This window comes from Medicago truncatula, chromosome 6 (genome assembly GCF_003473485.1).
Source record: "Medicago truncatula cultivar Jemalong A17 chromosome 6, MtrunA17r5.0-ANR, whole genome shotgun sequence".
Classification (NCBI taxonomy): Eukaryota; Viridiplantae; Streptophyta; class Magnoliopsida; order Fabales; family Fabaceae; genus Medicago; species Medicago truncatula.
In genome coordinates this window covers 31,506,426-31,534,083 of record NC_053047.1, presented here as the reverse complement: position 1 = coordinate 31,534,083, position 27,658 = coordinate 31,506,426, and the positions used below count along the sequence as shown (strand labels likewise).

Below are 27,658 nucleotides of genomic sequence, written 5' to 3'. Positions count from 1 at the left end.
TGAATAGCATTGCTGTTATCACAAATGCACTGGAGTATAACTGACTTGAGAGTTAAAATGTAATTACAACAAAAAAATTGTTTCCCATTCACAGAATGATGAAGTAACCAGTTTAAGATGGAAAAAATGTGAACCATAACTGCAAACATTCTTGAATTCTATAAAAACTCAATTTGATTTTATTGTATCCATAACAGACTAAATGAACACATACATTGATCTTCCTACATAACTACTCACTAGTTTAAGACATTATACAGACAAATTCACACAGCAAAATTTAGTGATATAACCTACTTGTTCTGCTATTGGCCTATATACATGTTGGATACATCAAGGAATCAGACATGTCCTGTTCAAGATATTTTGTAAGATCACATATTAAGCAATCATTCCTGCCTCATCGGTGTCTGGAATTACAATGTCAAGCCTCATCAACGGCTTGTACTCGGCCGGTATACGTGCACCCGCTTGCACACAAACTTCAACTACGGCAGGAGCCTTTCCATAATATCTCTTCAATGCAGCCTTTATGGGAGGTCCATTAGTATCTCTAACATGCCACACATAATTTGGAGGTAAAACTTCATCTAAAGTAGCATCTTGCCAACCATGTTTTCCATCTCTCCATTGATGTTTAAATGATCCACAAAGCTTTGCATTGTGACCCCAAGGTCCCACATGAACCTCCGAGCAATAACCGCATGCTTTCACGGTGTATTTCTTCATCAACTTCCTCACACCCTTTCTAACAGTTTGATATGCATCGATAGTTTCTTGAGCAATTTTAGGTACGTCTGATAACGGTGGAGGGGGAAATCGCTCGCAAGCTCGGTAAGTATCAAAGTCGATGACAGAAGAGAACTCTGCAGTGCGCAATGGCTTAGGCTCCTCTAGATGTCCACCTCTGTCAAGTACTCTTCTCCCTACCATTCGTATGGGATTGGTCCTTCGGCGGGATGGATACTCCGGGATATCCACGCCAGCTTGAATGCAGAGCTCAACAACAGCTGGAATCCGGTCATATTCAAACCGTGTATCATGCATAATACGCTTACCAAATGGGTCAAAGAGATGATATGACTCAATCGGAACAAGTATATCATTGACGTTACCCCTGACCCATGCATGAGAACTATGACGTGTTGAACTGGTACGGCCTTCACAATCTAGAATGGAGTGACCAGTCTGAGCCACATGTACTTCCGAGCATTCACTGCAGAAATCGAGTTGACAAGAACTTAACTCCTGCATCAACATTAAAATAAAAAGAAAACAAATGCAACGAAACTTGGACATTGACCAACAAAAAGAGTAAAGACTCATTGTGGTCCTTGAGAAAATGGGATAACTTAGTCCCTAGCAGAACATTACGACATTTCAAGTTTAGTTTAAGTAGGGATTAAATTGTCTCGGTTTATTTTTCTCAATGATTAAAAGTTGCCTTTACTTTTCTCAGGGACCATAATGGTCTTCACTTAAAAAATAAAAAACAAGAAGATAGGCACAGTATGGTGTACCTACAGCCATATGCAGGAATGACATGCAAAAGCTGGGAAAGACCTTTAATCAAAAGCTTCCAAGCATCAAATACTTCATAAGCAACGGGAACTAGGTCAGGAACAAGCAATCCATTCTTTGGAGGTTCAAGAGGTTTCTCTATTCCCTTGCTCGCAAGTTTTCTTTCCATCTTTGCAGCGTGTTTGATTTGTTTAAAGGGAATAGGGTATGGTTTTTTCTTCCCTTTTGGCAATTTTGGTGGGAAATCGACATTTTGGGTTGACTCATTTCGTCTCCACACAAATTCGTCAGGTCTAAGCTTCCGATTGCCACAAAGTATTACTCCAGGTAATGCCGACCTACACTTGTCGAATTGTTGACACTTAAACTGCAACAAAGATAAGTGTAAGTTCCAATAAGCCTGTTCGGAAAGCTGAACTTAAGAAGCAGATTATATTTAAATGACTTGGATGATAAATGCTACAAACAATTGAGAAGAAAAACACTTCAGAAAATAACACAGTAATACATTTATCTTGGTTTCGTTTTCTATTATGAGAGTTATCAATACATTTTTATTGGCTTCCTTCTATTCTGATTTTGGTACCTATCCTACTTCTACATGGAAAGACATAAATCAAACAGCAATGGAAGGAAATCAGTAGCGATATTTTGAGAAAGGTTCATTACATCTTATGAATGGAACTAGTAACAAATTCAATTATCCATATGATGGATGGACCAATTATAACTAGAGTCCAACACAGCATAGATCAACTTTTGTTTCCCCATTCGATACCAAACATTGCATATACATATCTAGCTTTTGAACGTACTCTCTCTATCACATATTAACTGTCAGGTAATGCACACATCTGGAGAAAATGACTACATATCCTAATTTTCAATACAAAATAATATGATGATTAAGACTATAATATCCTTGTACTCTCATTTATGATTAACCTTCCTACACAATTGTTTTAATAAATAAGGATAATATTGGGAATAAAAGTATATGCTTTGTTGAAATTCTAAAATGACAAATAATTTGAGACAAATATATATGCTAAATATGACACTTAATATGAGATAGATGGGGTATATAAGAGGAGTAGTAAGACTAAAGTTGCCTCAGAGTCAACGACTCAGCACTAGCATATTATGACGGACGTTCATGGATGCAAGGGATTGATGAAACGAAGCAAATTGCATTCAGTTAGCAACTGGAAAAACATCTGGGACATCCTAATAAATAGGAATAGCAAACAAGAGTTATGCGGAAAAACCATTGCAGTGAATCTTAAGCTCTAGCATAACACCTCAAAGTAAATTTCACCTGAGATGAAAAATGAAATCGAGGATGCAATCCTAAGATTACTCTACTCTAAAAGATATCAAGATTGAGATCTTCTCTCCGTTATACACAGCAGGAAAGTATCAACCATTTTAGATAAACTTCACAACAAGAACATTTAGTATATATCTCAAAAAAACTTGCAATAATTACAACTGTTTTTAAACAGTATGAGTTGGAATTAGCTTCTGTATCTCAATTTTTACAGAAACTGTCTCATTTAACTTCTCCATAAACAAATTAAAGCTTATAAAACACTAACTTTATGTTAATTGAGAAACTCTTAAAAAGAAAACTAATCCAAATTGAACCTAGCTCAAAATTTTATCAAACAGTTCAACAACTAATTTTATCAACACTACAAATTTAACCAACTAGCTTATCAGCTACAAGCTATCAGTTAACTTATTTACTATCTGTTATAAACTAGCTATATAGCAAATGGAATGATTACTGAAGCTAGCTAGAAAACACAAGATTAAGTAGAAAAACCTTGAAAGTAGGAGAATATGAGTTAGAAGCTGATAAGTGGCACCCCATAAACTCCATACAGTAGAAAACACCTGAAAGTAACAAAATTTACATGAAAAGAATACAATCTGAAAGAAAAAAAAAAGAAAAAAAAAGGAAAACCGGTTCAGTTTCTTACTGTTGCGGAAGAGTGCGACTCAAAGCAAAGCTGTTTCTGATGCAAAGAGCAGCTGAGTTTAATGAAAAAGTTGATTGGGGTTGGGATTAAAATCCAATCTTTGTAATCGCTTCATACTATAAAAAACAAATCACATTTGCTATTTTTAAGTTCTTTTTTTGGACCTAAAAAAAAAAAAAAAAAACTTAAATATTGCACTCGTCCCTACAAATATAGTCCGTTTAAGTTTTGGTCCTTGTAAAATAAAAATTCAGAAATCAGTCCCTGCAAAAGTTTTTGTTTTTGAAAATAAAAAATTTTGCAGGGACCTTTTTAAAAAACAAAATATTTTGCAGGGACCAAAAACTACAAAATGGGTTCAATCAGCGTGCGCCACGTAGGCATTTTGATGACTTGTCATGACTTAAATGGGCCCAGGGATATTTTTAAAAGACAGATTTTTTTGCGGGGTCTGATTTCTAAATTTTTATTTTACAAGGACCAAAACTTAAACGGGCCATATTTAAGAAAAAAAAAATTCTTTTTTTGGAATTAAAAAAAAAATCATTTTATTAAAAAGATAAGGCTTAAACACACTTTTTATCCCCTAAGTTTGGAAAAGTTGCAATTTTGACCCCCTATTAAAAAAAATGGCAAAAGTGACCCCTCATGATTATCCCCTTTTGTAAAACTTCAATTTTGACCTGGTCAACGTCATGTGTCAAGCGACTCAACATGAAAAGCTGCCAGCTGTATATCTTTGTATTTAAAAAAAAATAAAAAATCCACATATTTACCAATTGAATCAAAAAAAATGAAAAAGGAAAAGAAGAAAAGGTAACGGCACGTGAGTAAAAAAGAAATGAAGGTAGTGAACACACACTAGTAGCTCTATCTCTCACTCTGATGTCTCACTCATATTCATCCTTCTTCTTCAAGCTTACATAATCATTTTTTATCATCATCAATTCAACTCAAAAACACCCACAATCTTCAATATTCATAAAATCATCAATTCCAGATATCTAACACACACAGAATCTTCAATCTTCATTAATTAAATCATCAATTCAAATAGAAAAACAAGCAAAAACAAGGACCAAACACGTTCAAGCAAAACCTAAATTCGTTTACCCCAAAATCATTAAACCCAAATTCAAGTTCGGTTAGATTATGTGGGAATTCGAAGGATGATGCAATGGTTGTGGTGGTGGATGAGAAGCGTTTTGCGGTTGATTTGGGATTTTTGGTGACGTTGCTGGGTTTGATGAATTGTGGGGGTAAGAAGATGAAGGAGGGAAGAGATTGATGAAGAAAGAAGGGAGAGAAAGAAGGGTTGGATTCTCACGTGTGCCCCCTTCCAATTCCTTTTTTATTTTTTATTTTTTAATTCATAAATTTTTTTTCTTTTATTTTTAATTTAAATATTACACATGTGGCACCCAACTCACTCAAGTGAAGTGCCACATAAGCGTTGATTAGTCAAAATTGGAGTTTTGCAAAAGGAGTAAATATGAGGGGTCACTTTTGCCATTTTTTTTAATAGGGGGTCAAAATTGCAACTTTTGCAAACTTAGAGGGTAAAAAGTACGTTTAAGCCAAAAGATAAGTTTTAACTATGAATTGAAAAGCTTCCCATCCCTGTGAGCTTAACTCAGTTGATAGCGATATTGCATATTATATACAGGAGCCGGAGTACGAATCCCGCACACTCCACTTCTCCACAATTAAATTGTGTGAGCTCTAGCCATTAGACTACTTGACAAAAAAAAAAAAAAACACTAGGCTACTTGACAAAAAAAAAAAAAAACTTCCCTAAAAAAAAAACTATGAATTGAAAAGCTATTAAAACTTAAAAGTTTGTTCTCTTAAGGGGCGTGACTTATAACGGATAAGTTTTATGTCTAAAAATGTTATGTTCGATAAACATTATATTTTCACGAGTTTATGATTTATTTCATGAATTTATAGCTTATTTTTTCAGACTCTATTTCAAATAACGTTTGAGTTTATAATTTATCATTTTTTCTTCCAATTTTACCTTTGTTATTTTATCTAAAATTTATTTTTACCTATTATAATTTATTACAATTTAAATGTACATATGCCTAGTTTATAAAAATATCTTCTTCTTTTTTTTTTATAGATTGTTCATTGTATCTTTCTATTTGTCTCCGCATCTTTTTTTCATATATTTCTGTTGTGTTTTTTTTTTTAATTATAATATACCCCCATTTTTCGAACAAAGAAAATATATCCAGGTTTTGTATCTCAGTTTGGATAAGAAAGAAAGGGAGAGTTTGGAAGAGAGAAAAAAAAAAAGAAGGAGTAAGTGAAAGAAATAGATGACATTGAAAGAAGAATGCTTTGGGGAGTTTATTTTTCTTCAAAATATAAAACCCTTCCTATCAGCTATCAATCACCAGCTATCCATTATTTTTACCAAACAGAGCCTAAAGTTTTTTGAGGAGAAAATATATTTATTTATTTTTGTGAAAAAAATCAATAATGTCATTTTTAAGTTTGTTTAAGATTTTAAAAAAATGTTTTTCACAAAAAATATTTTTTACTACAAAATGAAAAGCTATTTAGATTAGCTTTTTACAAAATATATTTCTTCAAACATAAGGAAGTAACACATAAACTAGTTTTTTTTGAAGAAATAACACATAAACTAGTTAATTAATTGGGTTAATACATTTTTTGGTATTTGTAATATTAGCGAATTCCAATTTTGTCTTTATTAAAAAAAGTTTAGATTCTGTCTCTGTCATTTCAGATTCTTTCACTTTAAATCACTTGTTTAAACATTTTTCTGAAGGAAAATCCCTTGTTTAAACATGTCAACAGAATTTGCACAAATGTCATGTTGATTGTGTAATTCCTTTATTTATTTATTTATTTTTTCTTTATCTAATCACCTGACACGTGACTTAATCATGAATTGAAATTAAAATAAAGGGTCTTTTAACTAATGAAGGTGAAGGAAGGGGGAGGCGAGAGTAGTGAAAAATTACATGCCAAAGGTGGAGAAGGGCAATGATGTATCATTGTCAGTGGGAACAAAGAGTTCGATGAGCAGCAATGATAGGGAAAATTGTGTGATTTTACATGTCAATCAGAATGTGATTGCTAAGGATGTGACAGAGGTAGGTGAAGCTATTAAGGTACATTTTAAAGGGAATAATGCTAACATGTTTAATGCATTATCTCATATTAAAGATAAAGAAGGGCAGGCGCAGGGTGGAGAGGTTGAAAGTTCTAAGAGTTTATTGGCGGGAATGGTGAGGGTGTGAAAGGGGTCGGAAGTAGTGTTTAGGGTTTTGAGGGGTGGGTGGTGAGGGTTTGGTGGTTTTAATGAAGATTATTTCTTTTAATGTCCGTGGTTTAGGTGGATGGGAGAAACGGAGGGAGGTTCGTAAGCTGGTTAATGAGCATCGTCCTTGGGTGTTGTGTATTCAGGAGACTAAGTTATAAGCAATTGATGATTCTTGTTTTGGTGTGGGACTGGAGACTTTAATGCTATTTGTTTTGTTGATGAAAGAAATAGTTGAGTAGGTTTGAGGAGAACAGAGGATTTTTATGGGTTTAACAATTTTATAAATCATAGCTTCTTATTTGATCTCCCGTTGCATGGAAGAAGCTTTACTTGGTACCGGGGTGATGTGGTAACTATGATTTGTTTGGATTGTTTTTTTTGTTATCGGAGGAGTGGTGTATCAAATGGCTGAAATGTCTGCAATCGACGCCGCAAAGAGGAATCTCATATCACTGCCCTATTTTGTTGATGAAGATAATTTGGGTCCTCGACCCATTTGTATGTCGAAATGTTGGGAAGAATTACCAGGTTATAAGGAGTTTGTAATTGATAAGTGACAATCGAATTAGTTGGAAGGTTGGGGAGGCTTTATGTTAATAGAAAAATTGAGAATTCTATAAGCTAGTATGAAGGAGTAACATGTTAATCATACTAAGATCCTTGAAGGAAGAATTAATGAGGTAAAAAATAAAATTGCTTGTTTTGATATTAAGAGGGAGAATCAATATTTATTAGAGGATGAGTTGGATGAGATGAACTCCTTATCCGTTGATTTGATGTCGTTAAGTCATTTAAATTCTAATATTCGTTGGCAACAGTCTAGAATGCATTGGTTAAAGGATGGAGATGCCAATACCAAGTTTTTTCATGATATTTTAGCGGCAAGGAGGCGTGGTAATTCTATTGTTAAACTTGATGATAATGGAAGTGAGGTGCAAGGTGTAGAGAATATTCGAGGAGTTGTGTTCAATCATTTTAAGAATCATTTTCGATCTGTTATGGTGGATCGCCTTGGGGCGGAAAATCTCAATTTTAATATGATTGGTATGTTTGAAACAAGTGAATTGGTGAAACCTTTTTCTTTGGAAGAGGTGAAGCAAGTGGTGTGGGATTGTGATACTTTTAAGAGCCCATGGCCGGATGGGATCAATTTGGGCTTTTTAACAGAATTTTGGCAAGAGGTTAAAGATGATTTGATGCGCTTCTTTGGTGAGTTTCATAGGAAGGGTAGGTTGTCTAGAGGTTTGAACAACACCTTTATTGGGTTGATTCCTAAGGTGGAAAGTCCTCAAAAGTTGTCAGATTTTTGGTCGATTTCTCTGGTAGTAGTGTTTATAAAATTTTGGCGAAGGTTTTAGCTAATAGATTGAGAAAAGTCATTGGAAGTGTTATTTTTGAATCTCAATCAGCTTTTGTTCAAGGCCGATAAATTTTAAATTGTATCCTTATTGCTAATGAGGTAGTGGATGATGCGCGTAAATCAGGCAAGGAGTTGATTCTCTTTAAAGTGAATTTTGAAAAAACTTATGCTCAGATCTTCTAGAATCCTTTGTTTAGATCCGCTTTCATTTGCCATGCATGCTTAGCGAATTGTGGTTGTCTCCACATGTCTTTATGATGCTTTGGAATAACTCGAGTGTGTGCCCATGCCTTTGATTATTTTGCATTGGTGTAGTCATTCATTATCTTAAACCTATAAAAGTGTATAAAAACTTGACGTTATAGATTTCCGACATACTATACTAATATCAATAATTAATAACTATATCAAATTGAGGGCAGTCATGCTTTACTCTTTGCAAAACAAGTCAATATGTGCTATGGAAAATAACACTATGTTAGCACTTATCAATTATTTGAAACCCCATTTCACAGAATTTTTGTTTTCTTCTAAACCATAATATTTCAGTTCATGGTTAGACTATGGTTAGACTATGAATTTTTATTTTCAGTGTTTTATTTTTGGTGATTTTTTTTGCACCAGTTTAGGGAAATGTTATTTTAATTTTGATGAATATGGATTTAATTTCCCCCCTTTTGTCCGTTCTGTAATTTGCTTAAAGAGAAATTCGTTTTTTTTTTCTTCTTCTTTTGGAACCAAATATAACTTCAGAGGTACAAGTATGCAACTGTAACGTCTAATTTGAGTTATCATAAATTAAAATATTTTTATTTCAAATGGGAATTGACTAAAATTTTAACTCAAAACTTTATTAAAATAGCTTTAAATATATTGAATTTCAAGAAACGTTCAAAAAACTACATAAACGTCAATAAAAAAAACATTGGAGAAAATCCCTGAACTAGTCTCTGTGATTCAGCCTCTAGAGCTACATTGATGGATAGTGTTTCACCTTCCATCCACGGTGGAAATTAACCAAAAGTTACCAATGTTTTGTTGGTGAAACACGTTCCCCAGTAGCTTGTAGTGAATCAATTATGGTTTGAATTTTTAGAAGAAATTCACATACAATACCTTGATTCAATTGCGTCGCACGAGCGTAACTGTTGTGAGTTTGCATTGGTGTGGGCCTGAATGAATCCATGGATTCATTGCCGTAGATGCCAAGATTGCTTACTTACAATCACTCTGCTTCAAGATCGTCGATTGAAGCAAATAAATAAGTGTATAATCTTGAAACTCCCAAGCTTCATACGCTTGATTGATACTATTTTGATTACAATCATCAATCATGATAAAACGTTACAGAATCAAAGGATTAACGAAAAAGTGATGCAGTTTGTAATATTTAATTATTGGTTCGACTTGATGACACTAGATGATGTAGCTTTGCGCATAAATCTTATCGAAAATGGTAGAAAAATGGTTGCGATGTGACAGAGAAGACGAAACCAATGGTGACAGCGGTTTGCAACATAAAGGATCAAAATCGAGGAATCCAATGGGATTTCATGATATCATGTTAGAAATTGAACTAGGCTTAGAATTAGGATTGAGATTATTTCATTTTCCGATATTTGAATATTATATTGAGTTCAAACTTGTATTTATAAGCTGATAGGATTGTAACTAACTTTCAAAGTTTGTTAACAAAATTGAACAAACCAGCGTAGGAGGGTTACCACAAATGATTGTCCAAAAATAACATCAGTGAGGGTAACCCTTCACGCATAAATCATTCACGCCTCTCAGGTCCGCCTTCATTCCTCCATTGCAATGAGTGGGAATATGTCGAATGGTAAATGTATCCCGTCTGATGGGCCTTTGCTGGATTCTTTCTCTGTGTCAGCACACAACATACGGATGTCCAACATCATCCCAGTTATTTGGAAAGCTCCTTCCTCTCTGTGGTTGAAGGTGAACACTGACGGTTCGGTTATTGGTAATCATGCTGCTTGCGGTGGTTTTTTCAGAGACCATTTAGGGTCTTTGCTTGGCGCTTTCACTTGTAACCTCGGCAATGACTCTGTTTTTAATTCTGAAGTTATGGGTTTTATTCTTGCTTTAGAGTTTGCGGCTCAAAACGGGTGGTCTCATATCTGGTTAGAGAGTGAATCCACGAGTGCTCTTATGGTCTTTCATAACATCTTCTTGGTCCCGATTCTGATGCGTAATAGGTGGCACAATGCTCGCCATCGTGGTGTCCAAGTCAATTTCATCTCATATTTTCTGTGAAGGCAACTGTTGTGCTGACAGGTTGGCAGCCTTGGAACATTCAGCTCACGGCACTGTTTGGTTCACCTCGTTACCCCAAGATGTGACTGTTGATTTTTTCAGGGATAGAGTAGGTCTGCCCAATTACAGATTCCCTTTGTCTGCTGCTCCTTGTTTCCTCTTTTTTCTTTTTCACTTTTGCTTTGAGGGTTTTGGCCTAGTCCCCCTCTTGTATATATTTTTCCCTTTTTTTTAATAATATTTTGAGTCTGGCGGCATAGGATGGAGGTTCTCCGGGGTGCCAACCTAGTTGAGATGTCGGAGGTCCCTCTTGATGCCTGTCCTTTCTCCTGGTTTATCCAAAAACAAAAAAAAAAAAAATTTCCTCTATAAAAATTAAAACATTAATTTGGATATTAATTTCCCCTAAACGAAAAAATCAACAATGATAGACACTTTAAGCAACAAAAGCTAACAACCACTTGAAAATTCTTATTTCACTAAAACATTATACCAAGTCAGTTCATGAAAGTCCTACTATTTCATTCATTAGGGGCACCTCCAGTTAAGATTTATGCTAAGAAGGATTTGTTGCAGAAGCCCTAATTGTCTAGATACGCAATGGGTACTTTAAGTTTTAGACGATGTCTTGTTGTTCATACACACGGGTCTTAAGCTGCATAGCAAGATCTTAGCCAAATCAAAGATGTCAGCGTGTGTCGATTGAAGGATTCCGATGGGAACAAAATCCTTAGATAAAATTGGATCCTAGTTGATTGATCGGATGTTGAAGAAAATATAAGCGCATAGGCACGTCAAAAGTTTTAGTTGAAGCTACAGGTAGCAAACTAGCAATTCCCATAAAACTTGTTTGGTTATTATTCCACGAGGAATAGAGCTCTTGCGAAGAAACTCCGAAAAGTAAACTCTTGTCCACAAATTAAGAATGGTCGACACATCAAGAAGAGTGGGAGTCATCATCCCCCAACGGAAAACAAATTCATTGGTAATTACAAGCCAATAACACAGGAATTACAAAATGAGTTCTATATCAGACTTCATGTCAATTGTTAAAAAAAAAACATTATTATAGGTTTTGTAAAAAAGAAATATGATAATATTTAAAATTTATTTGAAAAGCCAATTGCAAAATGAAGGGTCAGAACAACGAAACAAAAATTCAAATTGACGAGTTAGTTACAATATGTTTGTATGTCAAACACACCCATTTTTCTATGAAATTTAAAATGTCAAAGCTTCCTTCACAATAAAGCTACAAAAACAAACCCTTTCATCAAACCCTCCTTTAATCATTATAAAAACCATTTCTTTCATTGTTCTGTTTCAAAGAGTTCAACCATGATTCATTCCATGTTCTTGTTCCTTCCTCGTTAAGCTACTGGCTACATAAAACCACCTTTCATCATTGTTCTGCAATTATTCATACCCGTTTCACATTCCTCTTTCTCTTATTCTCATGCTAACCGGTGCCCCGGGGGCATTGGTTAAGAAAGTCAAAAAGGAAATTTTGAGTCAAAATTGAAACTTGTTAAACTTTTAATGTATTGAATACACAACTGTTAATACAAAATACTACTATATATGATTCTTTCAACCACTGTCCGAGAACGCTGGTTAGCATTTCCCATTCTCTTATTGAAAACAACTGAGGTACAAGTGTTCTCTTTTCCTTCTTCCTTTGTTTTTCTTATAAGTATAAAAATGGAGTTGTTGCGTCCTAACCAAAGTTCATTAAAACAGGGAAAACATCGAAAAACCCCTTTAAAAAGAAAAAATGGCCCTTAAAGCTAAATTTTAGATTCATAAGCTGTTTATGCTCAGAGAAGGATTTAGCACCCTACAACATTTGTTAAAAATGATTATCTCTAATTAATTGTGCAAGATTTATTAGCTTTAAAAATATTTATTTCTCGTTTTTATTAAATACGAATAAAAATTAAAAATCTTCATATTACAAGAACGAAATCCAAAAAATATATTTTACAGGGGATAAAACCGGAAATAATATATATTACAGGGGGGTAAAACACTATTAACCCTTTAAATGAACAGACAAATAAGTTTTTTTCATTATTATGCTTGACAAAATTGGTTTCTTTTTTTCATTTGTCAAAAATAAAAGTGGTTTCTTTCTCTTACGTGTCTCCTGTTGCAATTGAGAATTCAACTTATTTATGAGTATAAAATACTTATGCGTTGGTTGATTTTAAAGAAAAAAATATTGTTTTGATAAATGTGATTAAAAGAGATTTTATTTTTTTATTTTAATCAAATACAGAAATAAAATTGCAATAATGGGAGAATGCTCAAACCTTAATACAACAAAATACCATATAAAAAGGGACATTTACAACAACAAAAGTTTGAGTTACTAAGTGTAACGTGGAGGAAGGCCACTGCCCCTCCGGAGGAAGGCTTCAAGTAACCGGCTTTAACTCTTTCTTTTAATCAATTAGGTTCAGTTGTCGAATATAGTTGATGGTTATAGAATTTGTATTTTCTGATTGAATATTTGTGTGTCTATAATGAGATCACACTATTGTATTTATACTAGTGTTACAATAAATATATTGAATAACCACTAGACTAGGAAGTTCTGTAATCCTAGGAATATACAAAATCAGAAGCTGTTACACTTATAGGGAATATCTACAATCTATAATTCTAACACTCCTCCTCAAGCTGGAGCATACATGTCATATGCACCAAGCTTGTTACAAATAGATTCAACACGTGGTCCTCTAAGGGACTTAGTAAATATGTCAGCCAATTGATTATTCGAACCAACAAAATCCGTAATGATTTCTCCTGAAAGAACCTTATCTCTCACAAAGTGATAGTCGATCTCTATGTGCTTGGTTCTTTCATGGAAAACTGGATTGGAAGCTATATGTAGTGCTGCTTGATTGTCACATATTAGCTTCATTGCCTTGACATCTCCTAATTTGAGTTGTTGGAGTAATTGCCTTAGCCACGTGAGTTCACAAGTTGTTGCTGCCATAGCACGATATTCGGCTTCTGCACTAGACCTTGCAACTATGTTCTGTTTCTTGCTCCTCCATGAGATCAAATTCCATCCAATGAGGACACAATACCCTGAGGTGGACCTTCTATCTGCTGGTGAACCTGCCCAATCAGTATCAGAATAGCCTACAACTTTGGTGTTACCCTTGTTTTCATATAATAATCCTTTACCCGGCGCATTCTTTATATACTTAAGAATGCGGATCACAGCGTTCCAATGATCGTCACATGGAGCATTTAGAAATTGGCCAATTACACTAACAACAAATGTAATGTCTGGTCTAGTTACTGTGGGGTAATTAAGTTTGCTGACTAGACGTCGATATCTGCCAGGGTCTTTCAGTGGCTCCCCCTGACCTGGTAGTAACTTGACGTTGGGATCCATAGAAGTGTCACTAGGTCGGCAATCAAGCAAACTAGTTTCCTCAAGAATATCAAGAGCATATCTTCGCTGAGTAATAGCCACTCCAGTCTTGGACTGAGCAACTTCAATCCCTAAGAAATATTTCAGTGGACCCAAATCTTTAGTTTGAAAGTGAAGGGATAGATGTTGTTTCAACTGTTGGATGCAGCTGTAACACCCCGTTTTCCCAACTTAAAAATTTCAAACATATTATCAGAGTAAAACATCACATAAACGGGATATCACACTTCTTAAAATCATAAAAGAGATAATTAACTAATTATCCTCGTCAACATAAATCTTCAACATATTAGCAGCGGAATTAAATTCAACATTATAAAAAAGTCTTGGCACGCAGGCCTCATAAAAACCATCTCATAAATTCAGTTAAGCAACATAGTCATGAATCATAGCATATACGTAAAGGAAAGAGAAATAGCCACTAAAGGTCCCCTCCCGTTACATATCAGAGCAACCTAAGGACTCAGTGAGGGAAAGCCACTCATGACAGCAACACCAACTACTTAAACTTGATCACCTGCAAGTTACTCATACGAAGAGCAACATTTCCAAGCAGAAGGGGTGAGATTTCACAAAACAATAATATTAAACATATAACTCAACAATTATATTTAACAACTTGGAAACATCATAATAACATCATGGATAATAATATATCACATATCACTTCATAAATAGTTCATAAATGGAACACAACTCAACATCTTGGCAACTTATCATCTTTGACTCGACAATGTGACTATGCAACTTAGACCTCTTATATGCATGTGGTACCAAACCAGGGCATCAAGCCCCCATCGCTATTGAGCTAAAGCTCCATCGTGTTGAGCACAAGGCTCCAGGGCATCAAGCCCCCAGCAATGAAATGCTAATGCATGGACTCAACCTCTTAAACATCTTAAATCGACAACCTCTTATATAATCCAATAATTTGGAACATCATCATCTTCATCAACTTAGACCGAATCATGCAGCTCAGTTAAATAAAAACAGCAACACATGCAGTATACGAAAACAGCATGACATAATAATATCAAATGCAAGTCAACAACATCTCAATTATACATTCATAATTCAAGTAATGCGTATAACAATATATCACATCATAATCAACATCAACACATCTTAAACAGCTTCACAGATTATAATTATCATTATCATTAAGTCTCAATACTACCCCAAGGTTCAACCCTTAACAACTTGTGCGACACAGATCGCAAAATCCTAACAAGGCACTCTGTTTCTAGGTCACTCGCGAGGCGAGAGCCTCTGCTCGCCGTAGCGAGTTCAGGTCAGATTTCCAAAAGTTTATTCTACAATCTTTCCAGGTTCAATCTCATCCTACATTCTTCCCTAATCATATTTAGACATGTTTAGGCACTCAAAAACATCTAAGGATCAACTCAAAAGTAAAAATCACGAAATCTTGCAAGCTCTCTGGTCAAGCTCGCTATGGCGAGCTGCAAGGTGCAACTCGCGAGGCGGGTAAGGTTTGCTCGCGAGGCGAGCGATGAAGTTCATCACTCGCCGTGGCGAGGATCATGGCTCGGGAGGCGAGCGATGAATGTCGCTACGGGCAGAAGTGCAGTTTTATATAAAAATCACTAATTCTCATGGATTTAAGCCTAACATCGATTCCAGAATTCATCATAATCATTATCTAAGGTCTAGGAACAATTTCTACACCAATCTAACAAGTTTCCACCGTTAAATCATCAATTCTACAATTTTGACCTAGTTTCCAATTCCTTTAAAACTCATCCTACATCATGTTAAACCTAACCATTGAATCACAGGCTTAATAGAATTGCAAAGTTAGTTTCACCCTTACCTTATAGATCAAAATCGCAGCCTCTAGGTCTCTCTTGCTCTTCTCTTGGCTTTTTCTCCCTTTTCTCCAAAATTGATCGTACGTTATGTTTTTCTCTAAACTAGGTTTCCCTATTTATATCTCCTCCATCTATCTTATCTTATTTCTCTTTCTCCCCCAAAACTCTCCAAAATCTCAAAATAACCCCTAAACTCAATATTTATTTTATTTTCAAATCTTATTTTATTAAACAATAAAATAAGTCACAACTTCTCATAAATCACATAAAATCACCTCAATCATATAAACCTCTTAAATCACACATATATCATATAAATATAATATAAACTCATCTTAATAAATTCTAGACTCAATTAAATAATTAAATAATTCGAAACGGGCGTTACAACTCTCCCCAACTTATAAGATTTTCGTCCTCGAAAATTTACCTCAAGCAAACAACTCTGGATAAGATTCCAGCATCTTACTCTCTAGCTCCCACGTTAAGCATCTTACTCTCTTGGCAACCGGGGAGAAGGTATATCCATAGTTAAGGCCGAGTATTTGGGTATATCCTTTGGCCACGAGGCGAGCTTTTAAGCGATCAATCTTTCCATCAGACCCAACTTTAACTGTATAGACCCGTCGACAACCAACTGTGGTTTTTCCATCTGGTAATGGAACCAATTCCCAAGTACCATTGGAGTGCAAAGCAGCCATCTCATCTACCATAGCCTGTTGCCATCCAGGGTCAGACATAGCTTCACCTGTAGTTTTGGGAATAGACACATAATCCAAGGAAACCACAAAAGCAGAATATGATGGAGATAATCGATCTGATACCATATAGAATTTGTATTTTCTGATTGAATATTTGTGTCTATAATGAGATCACACTATTGTATTTATACGTGTTACAATAAATACATTGAATAACCACTAGACTAGGAAGTTCTGTAATCCTAGGAATATACAAAATCTGAAGTTGTTACACTTATAGGGAATATCTACAATCTATAATTCTAACAATGGTGATATTAACTCTTTATTTTGATTAATTAGGTTCAGTTGTCGAATACCATTGATGGTGATATTTCCGAGGAGGCGTTCGATGTTCATGACGCTGAACTCATGGCTATTAAGAGTGTAATCTTGGAATGGCGTTCCACTATCCTTCCGGAAGAGGAAGGGGCTTCTAAAACCATTATCATTGTTCTCAGATTATATGGTAGGGACCAAGCTTTTCCCAAGTGAATTGTGATTATTATCGTTGGAAACTTATATGGCTGAGACCAAATTTTTTTAAGTTGAATTGGGATTATTATCGTTGTAGCTTGCACCTAAGGTGCTTAGAAAAACTACTGAAGACACTCCAACTGAAATATAACTGAAGCACTACTAACTGTTCTGATTTAAAGCTCCCGTGAAATAATAACAAAGTGTCTGTAAATGATATCAAAAGCTGCATCATGTTGGAAGAAAGGTAGTAGAACAATCTCTTATGTAGAACATTTTAGGTAAAGATTTGCCAACTAAAGAAATAATTGTAGAACATTTTATATAAGAGAAAATCCGATAGAATGTAAAATTTAGGGAGTGCACAAGTAGTTTTTATATTTCTAAGATATAAATAATAGTGAATAATGAAAAAAGTGTGTTTCAATTATGAATAAAGTATGATATTAAATGTCCACAAGTTTTAATTCAATTAGTAAAAACATCGAAATTGTTAGGTCGAACATTGTGACCGATGTTTAAACTCAAACGCCTCCATTTATATGTGCGAATTTCCATGATTATTTATCATTCCGTTCATCTAAAAAAGTATAAGATTAAATGTATCATAACTTCCCTACAAAAATAAATTAAATGTATCCTAACTTATTCATCAAACCGAAAGAAATAATTTTTTCTTAACGATTCTCAAATCAAGATTTCACAAAGAAGTATTTCCATTTTTAGATTGACAATACTGAACAAATTTTATTGGGACCTCAACAAGTGATAAAAAATAGTACAAATTTAATAGTCATTTCCCTACTTATTACAAATGACAAATATGTGGTCATTTAGATAAAGAACTTTTCTTTTTTTAGGGAATGTAGTCAGTCATATAAACAACTTATGGATCCAAATTCATCATCACATGATATCAACTCAACTATTAGGTGAAGGTAGCAAAACTCATATTCATGCTTCAACTAATAGACTTCAAAATTTAAATTGTCAAATTATCATCAAACATGTGAAATTTGTGAACCTGAGCGAATTCAATTCTTGTGAGTTTAGGGTAAAATATTGATCTTGTAGTGGTAAATTAAACGAAATAAATTTTAAATTGCATCGAAGATGGCCATAAAATGACTATTAATGTAAATTTAGTCGATGATTGGTATTACGGTGGATTTGTAAGAATCAATGACTCACCCCTAAACATCTATGATGTACTAAGATAGACATAAGAATAACACTAACATGTAGACACCGATGATAATTATAGAAAATGGAAGTGATTGAGTGTAATAACATACATCCATGTCTTGTCAGAGTCAAACATTAACACGTCTCAGGACACCAAACATACCTTCAATGTCATTAAAAATGAAAATTAAAATAGACATACCTTCAATGAAAAATACTAGTGGTATTTGACTTGTTTATCATAATATAGTTCAAGATTTAGTTTAACAGCCTAGGAGAACATTTTGATACAGCATTTTTTTTATAATTGTTTTAATCAGAGCTTGCTAACTATAAAATAACATTAACTTAACTTTTTTCCTCATGGAAAAATATTTAGAAATTGGATCAGCAGTGCAACACTGTACTATTCAGTTGACCATGCCAAATTCAAGGACTTTCAGCTGTTATGACTGTAGGATACATAATGCAATCAAGACAGAATTATATTTGCATGGAAACTATTCATTTACTACTCAATGTTGAACATATGCACACTCTAAAATATGCAATATTAAGTATCATTTTCACATATTTATCGACCAAATGAGTTTGCGGGTTTTCTCAATCAGACTGTTCAAACACCATCACAACATCGATGGCTCACTTAATTCTAAAGTTTCTTTTTTTCATTAGCCTGGCTAGAATCTACGAAATTTCAATACAAATTCTTATCACTAAATGCACGCATCTAAGACAAGTCTGCTTTGCCTAAGTTGTCATATTCTATAGAAATGTCATAAACAACTATAATCCCTATAGGTGCCCAAATGTGACACCAGATAATAGTGTAAATTCAACTGTTTTGTCTCCACAAATTGAGAATATATTTTGGATCTTTGTATTCTAAAAGCAAGTCTGATATAAAAGTTGGAGAAAAAAAGTCAACTTTTAAGCGGTTTTAGTCGGATCGATGTTGAAGGAAAACACAACTCTGATTTCAAAATAACCAAACATTGAGATGTTTACCAAAATCACATTCGACGCGAGAAAACTAAAGTTTGACACTCCTTATTGTGTATCCAAACATGCATTATGGAGTCAAGAAAGAGTCCAATCATTCTTAATTTTTAAACGGGTTATGGACGAAGGGACCGAGACGGAAATAGCAGCAACAACCGGGTTAATTACACCAATTTTCATAGCTGCAGATTCAAGCACACACAAAATTACAAAAAAAAAAAAAAAAGACATACCAATCTGTCTCATACATCATTCTTAAAAGTTTAGCAACAAAACATAATGAAATCAACCTCACAAAAATACAGTTTCAAAAACTATCTATAATATCATAAGTTTAGCAATCAATGTTGTGGTTGAATGTGGCGTAAACGACCGTAATATATGTTGACACATTTTTATTACCTTTTTTTTTTTGGTAAATTTGGTATCCGGTCCAATGCTGATTAATGTAAATGACATATTCAACCATCTACAAATGAAAGTTTTAATTGAAATCAGAGCAAAACCTTATATGGTTTGACCGAAGTAAAACCTTTGCTTTTGTGTGATTGGAAGAGAAAGATGAGAAACAGAAAGAGAGAAAATGAGAAAATGAATGCATTAACTTTATTGATCAAGGAAACTACGTATGTATACAATGTTCCAGCTATAGCTTGCATAATAAGTAAGTGCTAACTGTCTAACTAACTTTCTAGAAGTGAAACTAACCTTACACCCTTAAGGGAATTTATTCTCATGAACAACTGAGTGTGTTTGGGTTGTTATGCTCAAAACATGGGAACTATGTCATCGTTATTTGCTGAATTATCAGGCAATGAAAGCAATTGAAATAGCACAAAACAAAGGTTGTCCTAACTTGTGTTGAAAACTGATTCGATTTGCATTATAAGTTATCATCTTTAGTTTCTTGGAGTTTACGGGACAACTGCTTAAAAGTTATTAAACATGCGAACTTCACTGCTTCTCGTATTTTAGAGAAAGATACTGTTGTGCTGATCAATTAGCAAATTTTGAATTATCTACCAACTTTTTTTTTAAGGATAAATGACATACCATCTCAAGTTAGAATAAACTATTTCGAAATAGATTAGGCTTACCTTGTTTTAGATTTGTAAACTCTTCAAAGGTTTTTGTTTATGACCCCCTTTCTTTTTGGTGGTATATATAGGTGATGCTTCATGCATCATCAAATTATTAAAAAAAAAAAAAAACCTCTTTTCTCACATCTTTTTATATGGGTTTAATTTCCAAGTAATATTTTTTGTAAAATTTCTAAGTAATTTTTCTCTTTAGTCATTTTATTTTATTTTTGGTCAGATAGTCTAGTGGTTAGACTCACACTTATGTGTGGAGAAGTGGGGAATCCGGGGTTCAAACCCCGACCCTTGCACATAATATCCCTGGTAGCTACCAACTGAGCTACACTTACGGGACCTCTTTAGTCATTTTATAAACTTTACTATCATTTTGGTCACTATTAAAAAAAATTATAAAGTTAGGTTTAAAAAATATTTATTTAATTTTCTTTAAAAAATCATTTTTTCCAAAAACAAAATCACTTTTAAGAGTATCGCATTCATTTGTTACTACCTTTTAAAAAAATTAATCAATAAACAACTTCAAATGAGAATTAGATGTTAAGAGTAGCTTCTTAAAAAAAAAAAAAATCTTTTAGTGTAGAGAGAAAATAAGGGTAAGAAGATTGAACTAATTAAGATATACATAATAGATAGCAATGTAAAAAGTATGTTTTTACAAGAATAAAGTATAATTAATGGTCCTGGAAGTGTAGTTCAATCGATACCTACCAAGGACATTATGTGCAAGGATCTGGTTTAAATTCCAGATTTCCCACTTCTCTATATATAATAAATGTGAATTTAGCTGCTATACTACTTGAAAATTAATGTATCATAACTTATTCATCAAATTGAACAACTCATACTATTCTTATGATTCATTCTATGATAAGATTTCACAAAGAAGAAAATTTATAACGACCCCCAACAATAAATGAGGAAAAAAATATCATATATTAGACAATATTATCCTAAAATTATTAAATTAACAAGTTTAATAACTATTTACTACTGTTTATAAATGACAAATATGTTTTGTCAAAAAAACATGACAAACATGAAGTCATTCATATAAACAACTTCAACACCCAAATTCATCACGAGCTATCAACTATTAGGTAAATGTGGCGAAGCTTGTATCTATGTTTCACCTAATAGACTTCAAAATATAACTCATAATATTCGTTGTCAAATTATCATCGAACAGATGAAATTTGTGACATTGAGCGAATCCAATTCTGCTTGACTATGCATGTTAATCTCTATGATATGTCAGTTCAATGGCAAAAATACAAATTCTATCGTAGAGTTGTAATTTTATAAAATGAGTATTAGTGCAATTTTATTTATTTATTTATTTTTAAAATACAACATACACACTAATGTTTTTGTGAGTCTAATTCAATTGGTAGAAACAATGCATAATATATGTAGAGATCAGGGTTCGAACCCTGACACCCCACTTATTCACCTTAAAAGTGATAGATCTGTAAAAAAAAATTGACACAATAATAATGTATTAATTTGTGATACATTCTAAACAAAATAACACAATTGCAGTGACACACGTATACACTTTTAGCAACAAAAGCTAACAACCACTTTAAAGTTCTTATTTCACTTTAATGACAAATCAGTACATTAAAATCCTTCTATTTCAATCATTAGGGGTACCACATTTAAGATTTATTCGAAGAGATAGTGCTTGTTCACAGCAACAGACACATCCCTTTAGGAAACACAACCAAGTCACCAGCACCAAATTCAACTAACTCATTTGCTCCATTTGGTGTTACCTTAACTTTTCCTTCTAGAAGATAACATGTCTCTTTGGAATCATAAGTCCATGGGAATTTGCCTTCTAGAATATCGACTATGATGCCTTAAAACCTTTTGGGTGTGCCTGTTATCCATGTCTCAAACCATATAACCAACATAAGCTACAATTTCATACCACTAGGTGCATGTTCTTAGGGTATAGTAACTCTCATAAAGGATACAAGTGTCTCAACTCTCATCGAAGAATCTTTGTTTCAAGACATGTGGTCTTCAATGTGAACCATTTTCCATTTCATGATGACTTTCTTGACACAAGAAATCCATTAAAATCTCTAACTGAAATTACACCTATTGTTATGCCTTCTTGTTCTACATGTATCACTGGCAGCAACACAAATAAGCCAACTAATGTGAACTATCAGGAAACAAAAGATCAACCAGTCCTCGGTGAGAACTCTACGAATGTAGATGAGGCCATCTCAATTGAAAATGAAGGTGAAGATGTTGAGTTAACAGAACTAGTGGAACCAAGCAACCAAATCACACTATAGGACAACCAACCGGCCCAGCAGGACAACACAAATTGCATACGTATCAGGAGCATGGGAGGAATTTACAAGCCAAAGTTGCCTTATATAGGCCTGACAAGAACTCACAAAGAAGATAAGGAACCAAAAAGTGTCGAAGAAGCACTAAGAAGCCAAAGTGGAAAGAAGCCATGGATGCAGAATTCAAAGCTCTAACAACATATCAAACTTGGACACTGGTACCACTTCAGAGGAAAGAAAACATCACAGACTTAAAATGCGTCTTTAAAATTAAGTACAAGGTAGATGGCTCAATTGAAAGAAGAAAAGCAAGATTAGTTGCCAAAGGTTTTCAACAAAATGCAGGTCTAGACTATGCTGAGACCTTTAGTCATGTGATCAAATCCAACACTATAAGAATTGTCCTAACCATTGAAATACATTTAAATTGGGAAGTTAGGCAATTAGACATAAATAATGCATTCTTGAATGACAATCTCAAAGAAATTGTATTTATGCATCAACCAGAAGGCTATATAGATCCAGCCAAACCTTATCACATATGCAAGTTGACTAAAGCGATCTATGGCCTGAAGCAGGCCCCGAGGGCCTGGTATGACAGTTTAAAGCATACTCTACTAGGTTGGGGTTTTCAAAATACCAAAAGTCATTCATCCCTCTTTGTTCCTAAAGGAACCAACCATATCACATTTCTTCTCATCTATGTTGATGATATTATAGTAACAGTCAGTAATAGCAATTTCCTAGAGACTTTCATCGCTTAACTAAACCCTACCTTCTAATTTAAAGACTTAGGCCATCTACACTACTTCTTCGGAATTGAAGTGCACAGAGTTGCTGGTGGAATGTATTTGAAACAAACAAAGTACATAAGAGACTTGCTCAAGAAGTTTAATATGGAAAAAGCTTCGAGATGCCCTACACCAATGGTGACTGGGAAACAATTCGTTGCTGAAAGAGAACCAATGGACAATCCTACACCATATAGATAGGCTATAGGTAGATTGCAGTACCTAACCAACACTAGGCCTGACATAACATTTTTTCTCAACAAACTCGGTCAATGCACGAGTTTCCCAACCACAAATCACTATCAAGGAATAAAAAGAATATTAAGATATCTCCATGACACAACAAATCTATGTCTGCATATCAAACCCTCAACTGATCTTGATATTCCCGGGTTCTCTGATGCAGATTGGGCCACTAGTGTAGATGAAAGGAAATCCATGGCAGGACAATGTGTCTTCATTGGTGAAACTCTGGTTTCGTTGGCATCAAGAAAACAAATAGTGGTGTCACGATCAAGCACAGAGTCAGAGTACAAGGCCTTGGATGACTTAGCGGCTGAAGTAGCTTGGATCATATCACTTCTAAGAGAGTTGAAACTCCCTATGATTAGGAAACCAATTTTGTGGTGTGATAACCTGAGTGCCAAGGCACTAGCATCGAACCTAGTTATGCATGCTCGGTCCAGGCATATAGAAATAGATGTTGACTACATACGTGATCAAGTACTTCAAAATAAAATCACTATATCCTATGTTCCCACAACTGATCAAATTGTAGATTCTTTAACCAAACCTCTCACGCATACAAGGTTCAACATTTTTAGTCACAAACTTGGGGTGACTATGTCACCATTAGTTTAAGAGGGGGAGTTAGAGAAAGTTGTGATTCTAATAATTATGACCTGATGTGCCTAGCATTAGTCAACACATGTGTACAACTAACATAATTAGTTCTTGCCATTTATATTCATTCTACAATTATTGTAATTATAAATGTCTTAATTATAGGATCTCAATTGTACTACAATATGTGTATATAAGCACATTATGTAAAAGGAATACATATAACACTTTTACACCATTTCTTTCTGCAAACTGTTCCAACAAGTTACTCCACAACATTAACAAGTTCATATTCAATAAGGGACAAGTTGTTGTCGTCCTTAACAGTGAAATTAGTAAGATCTGTTACTTCGACACGACCCCATTTGTCCACAACAAGCCACATTGATCCTTTAAATATGTCAATTTTTGCATTTCGCAAAATGATAGTAGAGCCATCTTTCAACAAATTGACTTTATCATTTCTTGCAGTAAAGATGATCATCCTAGTCTCATCCCCAACCAAACTCCCAGCAAGCATCTGACGAGGTTGAGGACCATCGGGATGACCCTTCTGCATCACCATCTTAGTATTCACCACCTTAACAGTTAGAGTGTGGGCATTAATCCCCGGTCGAAGCTGTTCGACCTTAATGAACACCAACTTTCTCAATCCAGGTTTTGCCTCGCCATAATCTTAACCTGAAATGAAACTGGAAGTGAAACTGCAAAGGAAAAAATAAATATAAATATTCAAGTTGCCTCATATGTCGTATCATTTCATTCAAATTTATTGTTGGTGTCATTCAAAAGATAATAATTTTATTATATTTGTTATATTATTGGTTTCGTTGAAAAAGATAAACATGATTTTTTGGGTTTCTTACAATTTAAAAAGCACAAACATCTAATCTCTATTTTTAATCAAAATCATAATTTCATAAAAATCACAAGTTATAAATTACATGCGTTAGTGGAATAAAAAGAGAATAAAAACATGCCTTTTTTTTCTAGTCATTATTATTATTATTAAAAGTGAATATTTGACGACGAAAGAATGTAAAATTTAGAGAGAACATAAGTAATTTCGATATTTCTAAGATATAAATAATAGATAACAATGTTAAAAGTGTGTTTCTACAATGAATAAAAGTATGATATTAAATGTTCACAAATTTTTCATTCCGTCTATTAAAAAAAATATACATCATATTGTATATTGTATCAAAGTGTGTGTTTATGTGTGGGCCAATAGAAAAGTGTTGAGTGTTTTGTGTGGGCTATTTAGTCAACATTTCAACTATAACTATATATTACTATATTACTACCACCTAAAAAAAAAAAATTCTCAAAATTTAGTGCAGGCACAAGCCTACATCCTTGTGCACCTGCATCCGTCCCTGGTTAAATGTAACATAACTTCTCCTCAGAAAAATAAATGAAATGTATCATAACTTTTTTTTTAGCAAAAATATTTCATAACTTATTCATACTCATTATTCTATATGAACCATTCTCTAGTCAAGATTTCACAAAGAAGTATTTCCATTTTTAGATTGACAATACTAAACAAATTTTATAGTGACACCAACAAGTGAGAAAAAAAACTCATACATGTTAGACGATAATATCCTAAAATAGTACAAATTTAATGGCTATTTTACTACTTATTATGAACGACAAACATGTGTAAATGTAATATGTGATCATTCATATAAAGAACTTATTTTTACGAAATGTAGTCAATCATATAAGCAACTTATGGACTCAAATTCATCACGATCTACACAGGATATCGATTATTAGATATAAATAATTGATAGCAGTGTAAAATACACCATGTATGACAAATATGTACCCAAATTCATCATGAGCTATATATGATATCAACTATTAAGTGAAGGTAGCAAATCTCATATTCATGCTTCAACTAATAGACTTAAAGATATAACTCGAATTGTCAAATTATTATCAAACAAGTGAAATTTGTGACACCGAGCGAATTCAATTCTGCAACTTGTGAGTTGAGTGGTAAGATATTGATCTTGTAACTTAAATGAAACAAATTTTAAATTCCATGAAGATGGTCGTAAAACGACTATTAATGTAAATTTAGTGGATGTTTGGTATTACAGTGGATTTGTCAGAATAATAGTGACTCACCCTGATGTTATAGAAGCTACACCTTATAGCATTTATAAAATTACGGTGGTTCACTATGATTCTGATAAACCAACCATAATACTAAAAATGCATTTAATAACTAATAATTCCTCTTGTTTATTTTTTTAAACAGAATATTATACATGCCAATAATTAACATGACACATCATACATTCTGTTAGTTGACAAAAAGATGAACTTGTAAAAGCAAAATGATAGGTTTGTAAAAAAATTAACACAATGTATTAATTTGTGATACATGACATTATAAATTAAATAACACAATTGGAGAAGAAAATAACGAAGATAAACACTACTCCCTCCGTCCCAAATTGTATTTCGTTTTAGGAAAAATATTTGTCCTAAATTATATGTCGCTTTACAATACCAATGCAACATTAATGTTACTTTTCCTATTATAACCTTAACTATTTATTAATCTCTTTTCTTTCAATTCTTTCATTTATCTTTCCCATGTTATTTATTAAGGATAATTTTATAAAACAACTCATAATATCTCTTTTCTACACAATATTAATTGCATTTCTTAATATGTGTGAAATGCCCAAAACGTCATACAATTTAGGACGGATGGAGTATTATCAACAAAAGCTAACAATCACTTTAAAATTCTAATTTCACTTTAATGACAAATCAGTTCATGAAAGTCCTTCTATTTCACTCATCAGGGGCACAACAACAACACATCCCAAGTACAACTCATCTCTTTAGGAAACACAACAAAGTCAACAGCACCAAATTCAACTGACTCATTTACTCCATTTGGTGTTACCTTCACTTTTCCTTCTAGAAGAGAGAAAAGTAAGAAGAGTAACATGCAAAAAAATAGAGTAAATGTATAATTTTATACCATTAAAATAAAACAAGAAAATGTATATTTTACTAGTTTATTCATCACTCTTGATTAGTATTATTAAATGCACTTTGTTATCAATAACAATACAAGGTAAAATGAATTTAAGCCGCACATTGAAAAACAATCATTGAACCTCATCTTCTGCAGTAGATTCATGAGGCAGCAATATACTTAAACCAATGGATTTTGAACTAATAAACCATAAATGCAAAGTTATGTATATTATACCTCTAAGCACATTAGAGTAACACTGACGCGTAGACACTAATAATAATTATAGAAAACGTAAGTGATTCAATGTAACCACATGTATCAATGTCTTGCGGATGTGGACATCGACACGTCTCGGACACCAAAGAACATTTTAGGCCTTTATATCATATAATGCTGGTGGAAATTGACTTGTTTATCATGTAATAGTTCCTGATTTAGTTTAGTTTAACAACCTAGGAGACCATTTTGAGAAGAAAAGTGTTT

General features: G+C 33.7%; 2 protein-coding genes across 2 annotated transcripts; one reads left to right on the top strand and one right to left on the bottom strand.

The window, feature by feature from the left end:
• Nucleotides 1-80: 80 nt before the first annotated feature.
• Nucleotides 81-3,658, bottom strand: LOC11445495 (APO protein 1, chloroplastic). The gene is made up of 4 exons (XM_024786648.2): nucleotides 3,507-3,658; nucleotides 3,350-3,420; nucleotides 1,521-1,888; nucleotides 81-1,216 (listed from the first exon to the last, which is right to left on the bottom strand). The coding sequence occupies exons 2-4, from the start codon at nucleotides 3,404-3,406 to the stop codon at nucleotides 382-384; spliced, it is 1,260 nt and encodes a 419-aa protein (XP_024642416.1). The 5' UTR covers nucleotides 3,407-3,420; nucleotides 3,507-3,658; the 3' UTR covers nucleotides 81-381.
• Nucleotides 3,659-6,502: 2,844 nt separating this feature from the next.
• On the top strand, nucleotides 6,503-8,162 carry LOC112422808 (uncharacterized). The gene is made up of 2 exons (XM_024786482.1): nucleotides 6,503-6,769; nucleotides 7,623-8,162. The coding sequence occupies exons 1-2, from the start codon at nucleotides 6,503-6,505 to the stop codon at nucleotides 8,160-8,162; spliced, it is 807 nt and encodes a 268-aa protein (XP_024642250.1).
• Nucleotides 8,163-27,658: the final 19,496 nt, after the last annotated feature.

Excerpts from the sequence above, each read along its gene's own strand:
- LOC11445495 (XM_024786648.2), bottom strand. The coding sequence starts at position 3,406 with ATGGAGTTTATGGGGTGCCACTTATCAGCTTCTAACTCATATTCTCCT. Across the intron at positions 1,889-3,349 it reads CATATTCTCCTACTTTCAAG|TTTAAGTGTCAACAATTCGA; the intron begins GTTTTTCTACTT and ends TCTTTGTTGCAG. Across the intron at positions 1,217-1,520 it reads ATTCCTGCATATGGCTGTAG|TGAATGCTCGGAAGTACATG; the intron begins GTACACCATACT and ends CGATTTCTGCAG.
- LOC112422808 (XM_024786482.1), top strand. The coding sequence starts at position 6,503 with ATGCCAAAGGTGGAGAAGGGCAATGATGTATCATTGTCAGTGGGAACA. Across the intron at positions 6,770-7,622 it reads AGAGTTTATTGGCGGGAATG|TCTAGAATGCATTGGTTAAA; the intron begins GTGAGGGTGTGA and ends CGTTGGCAACAG.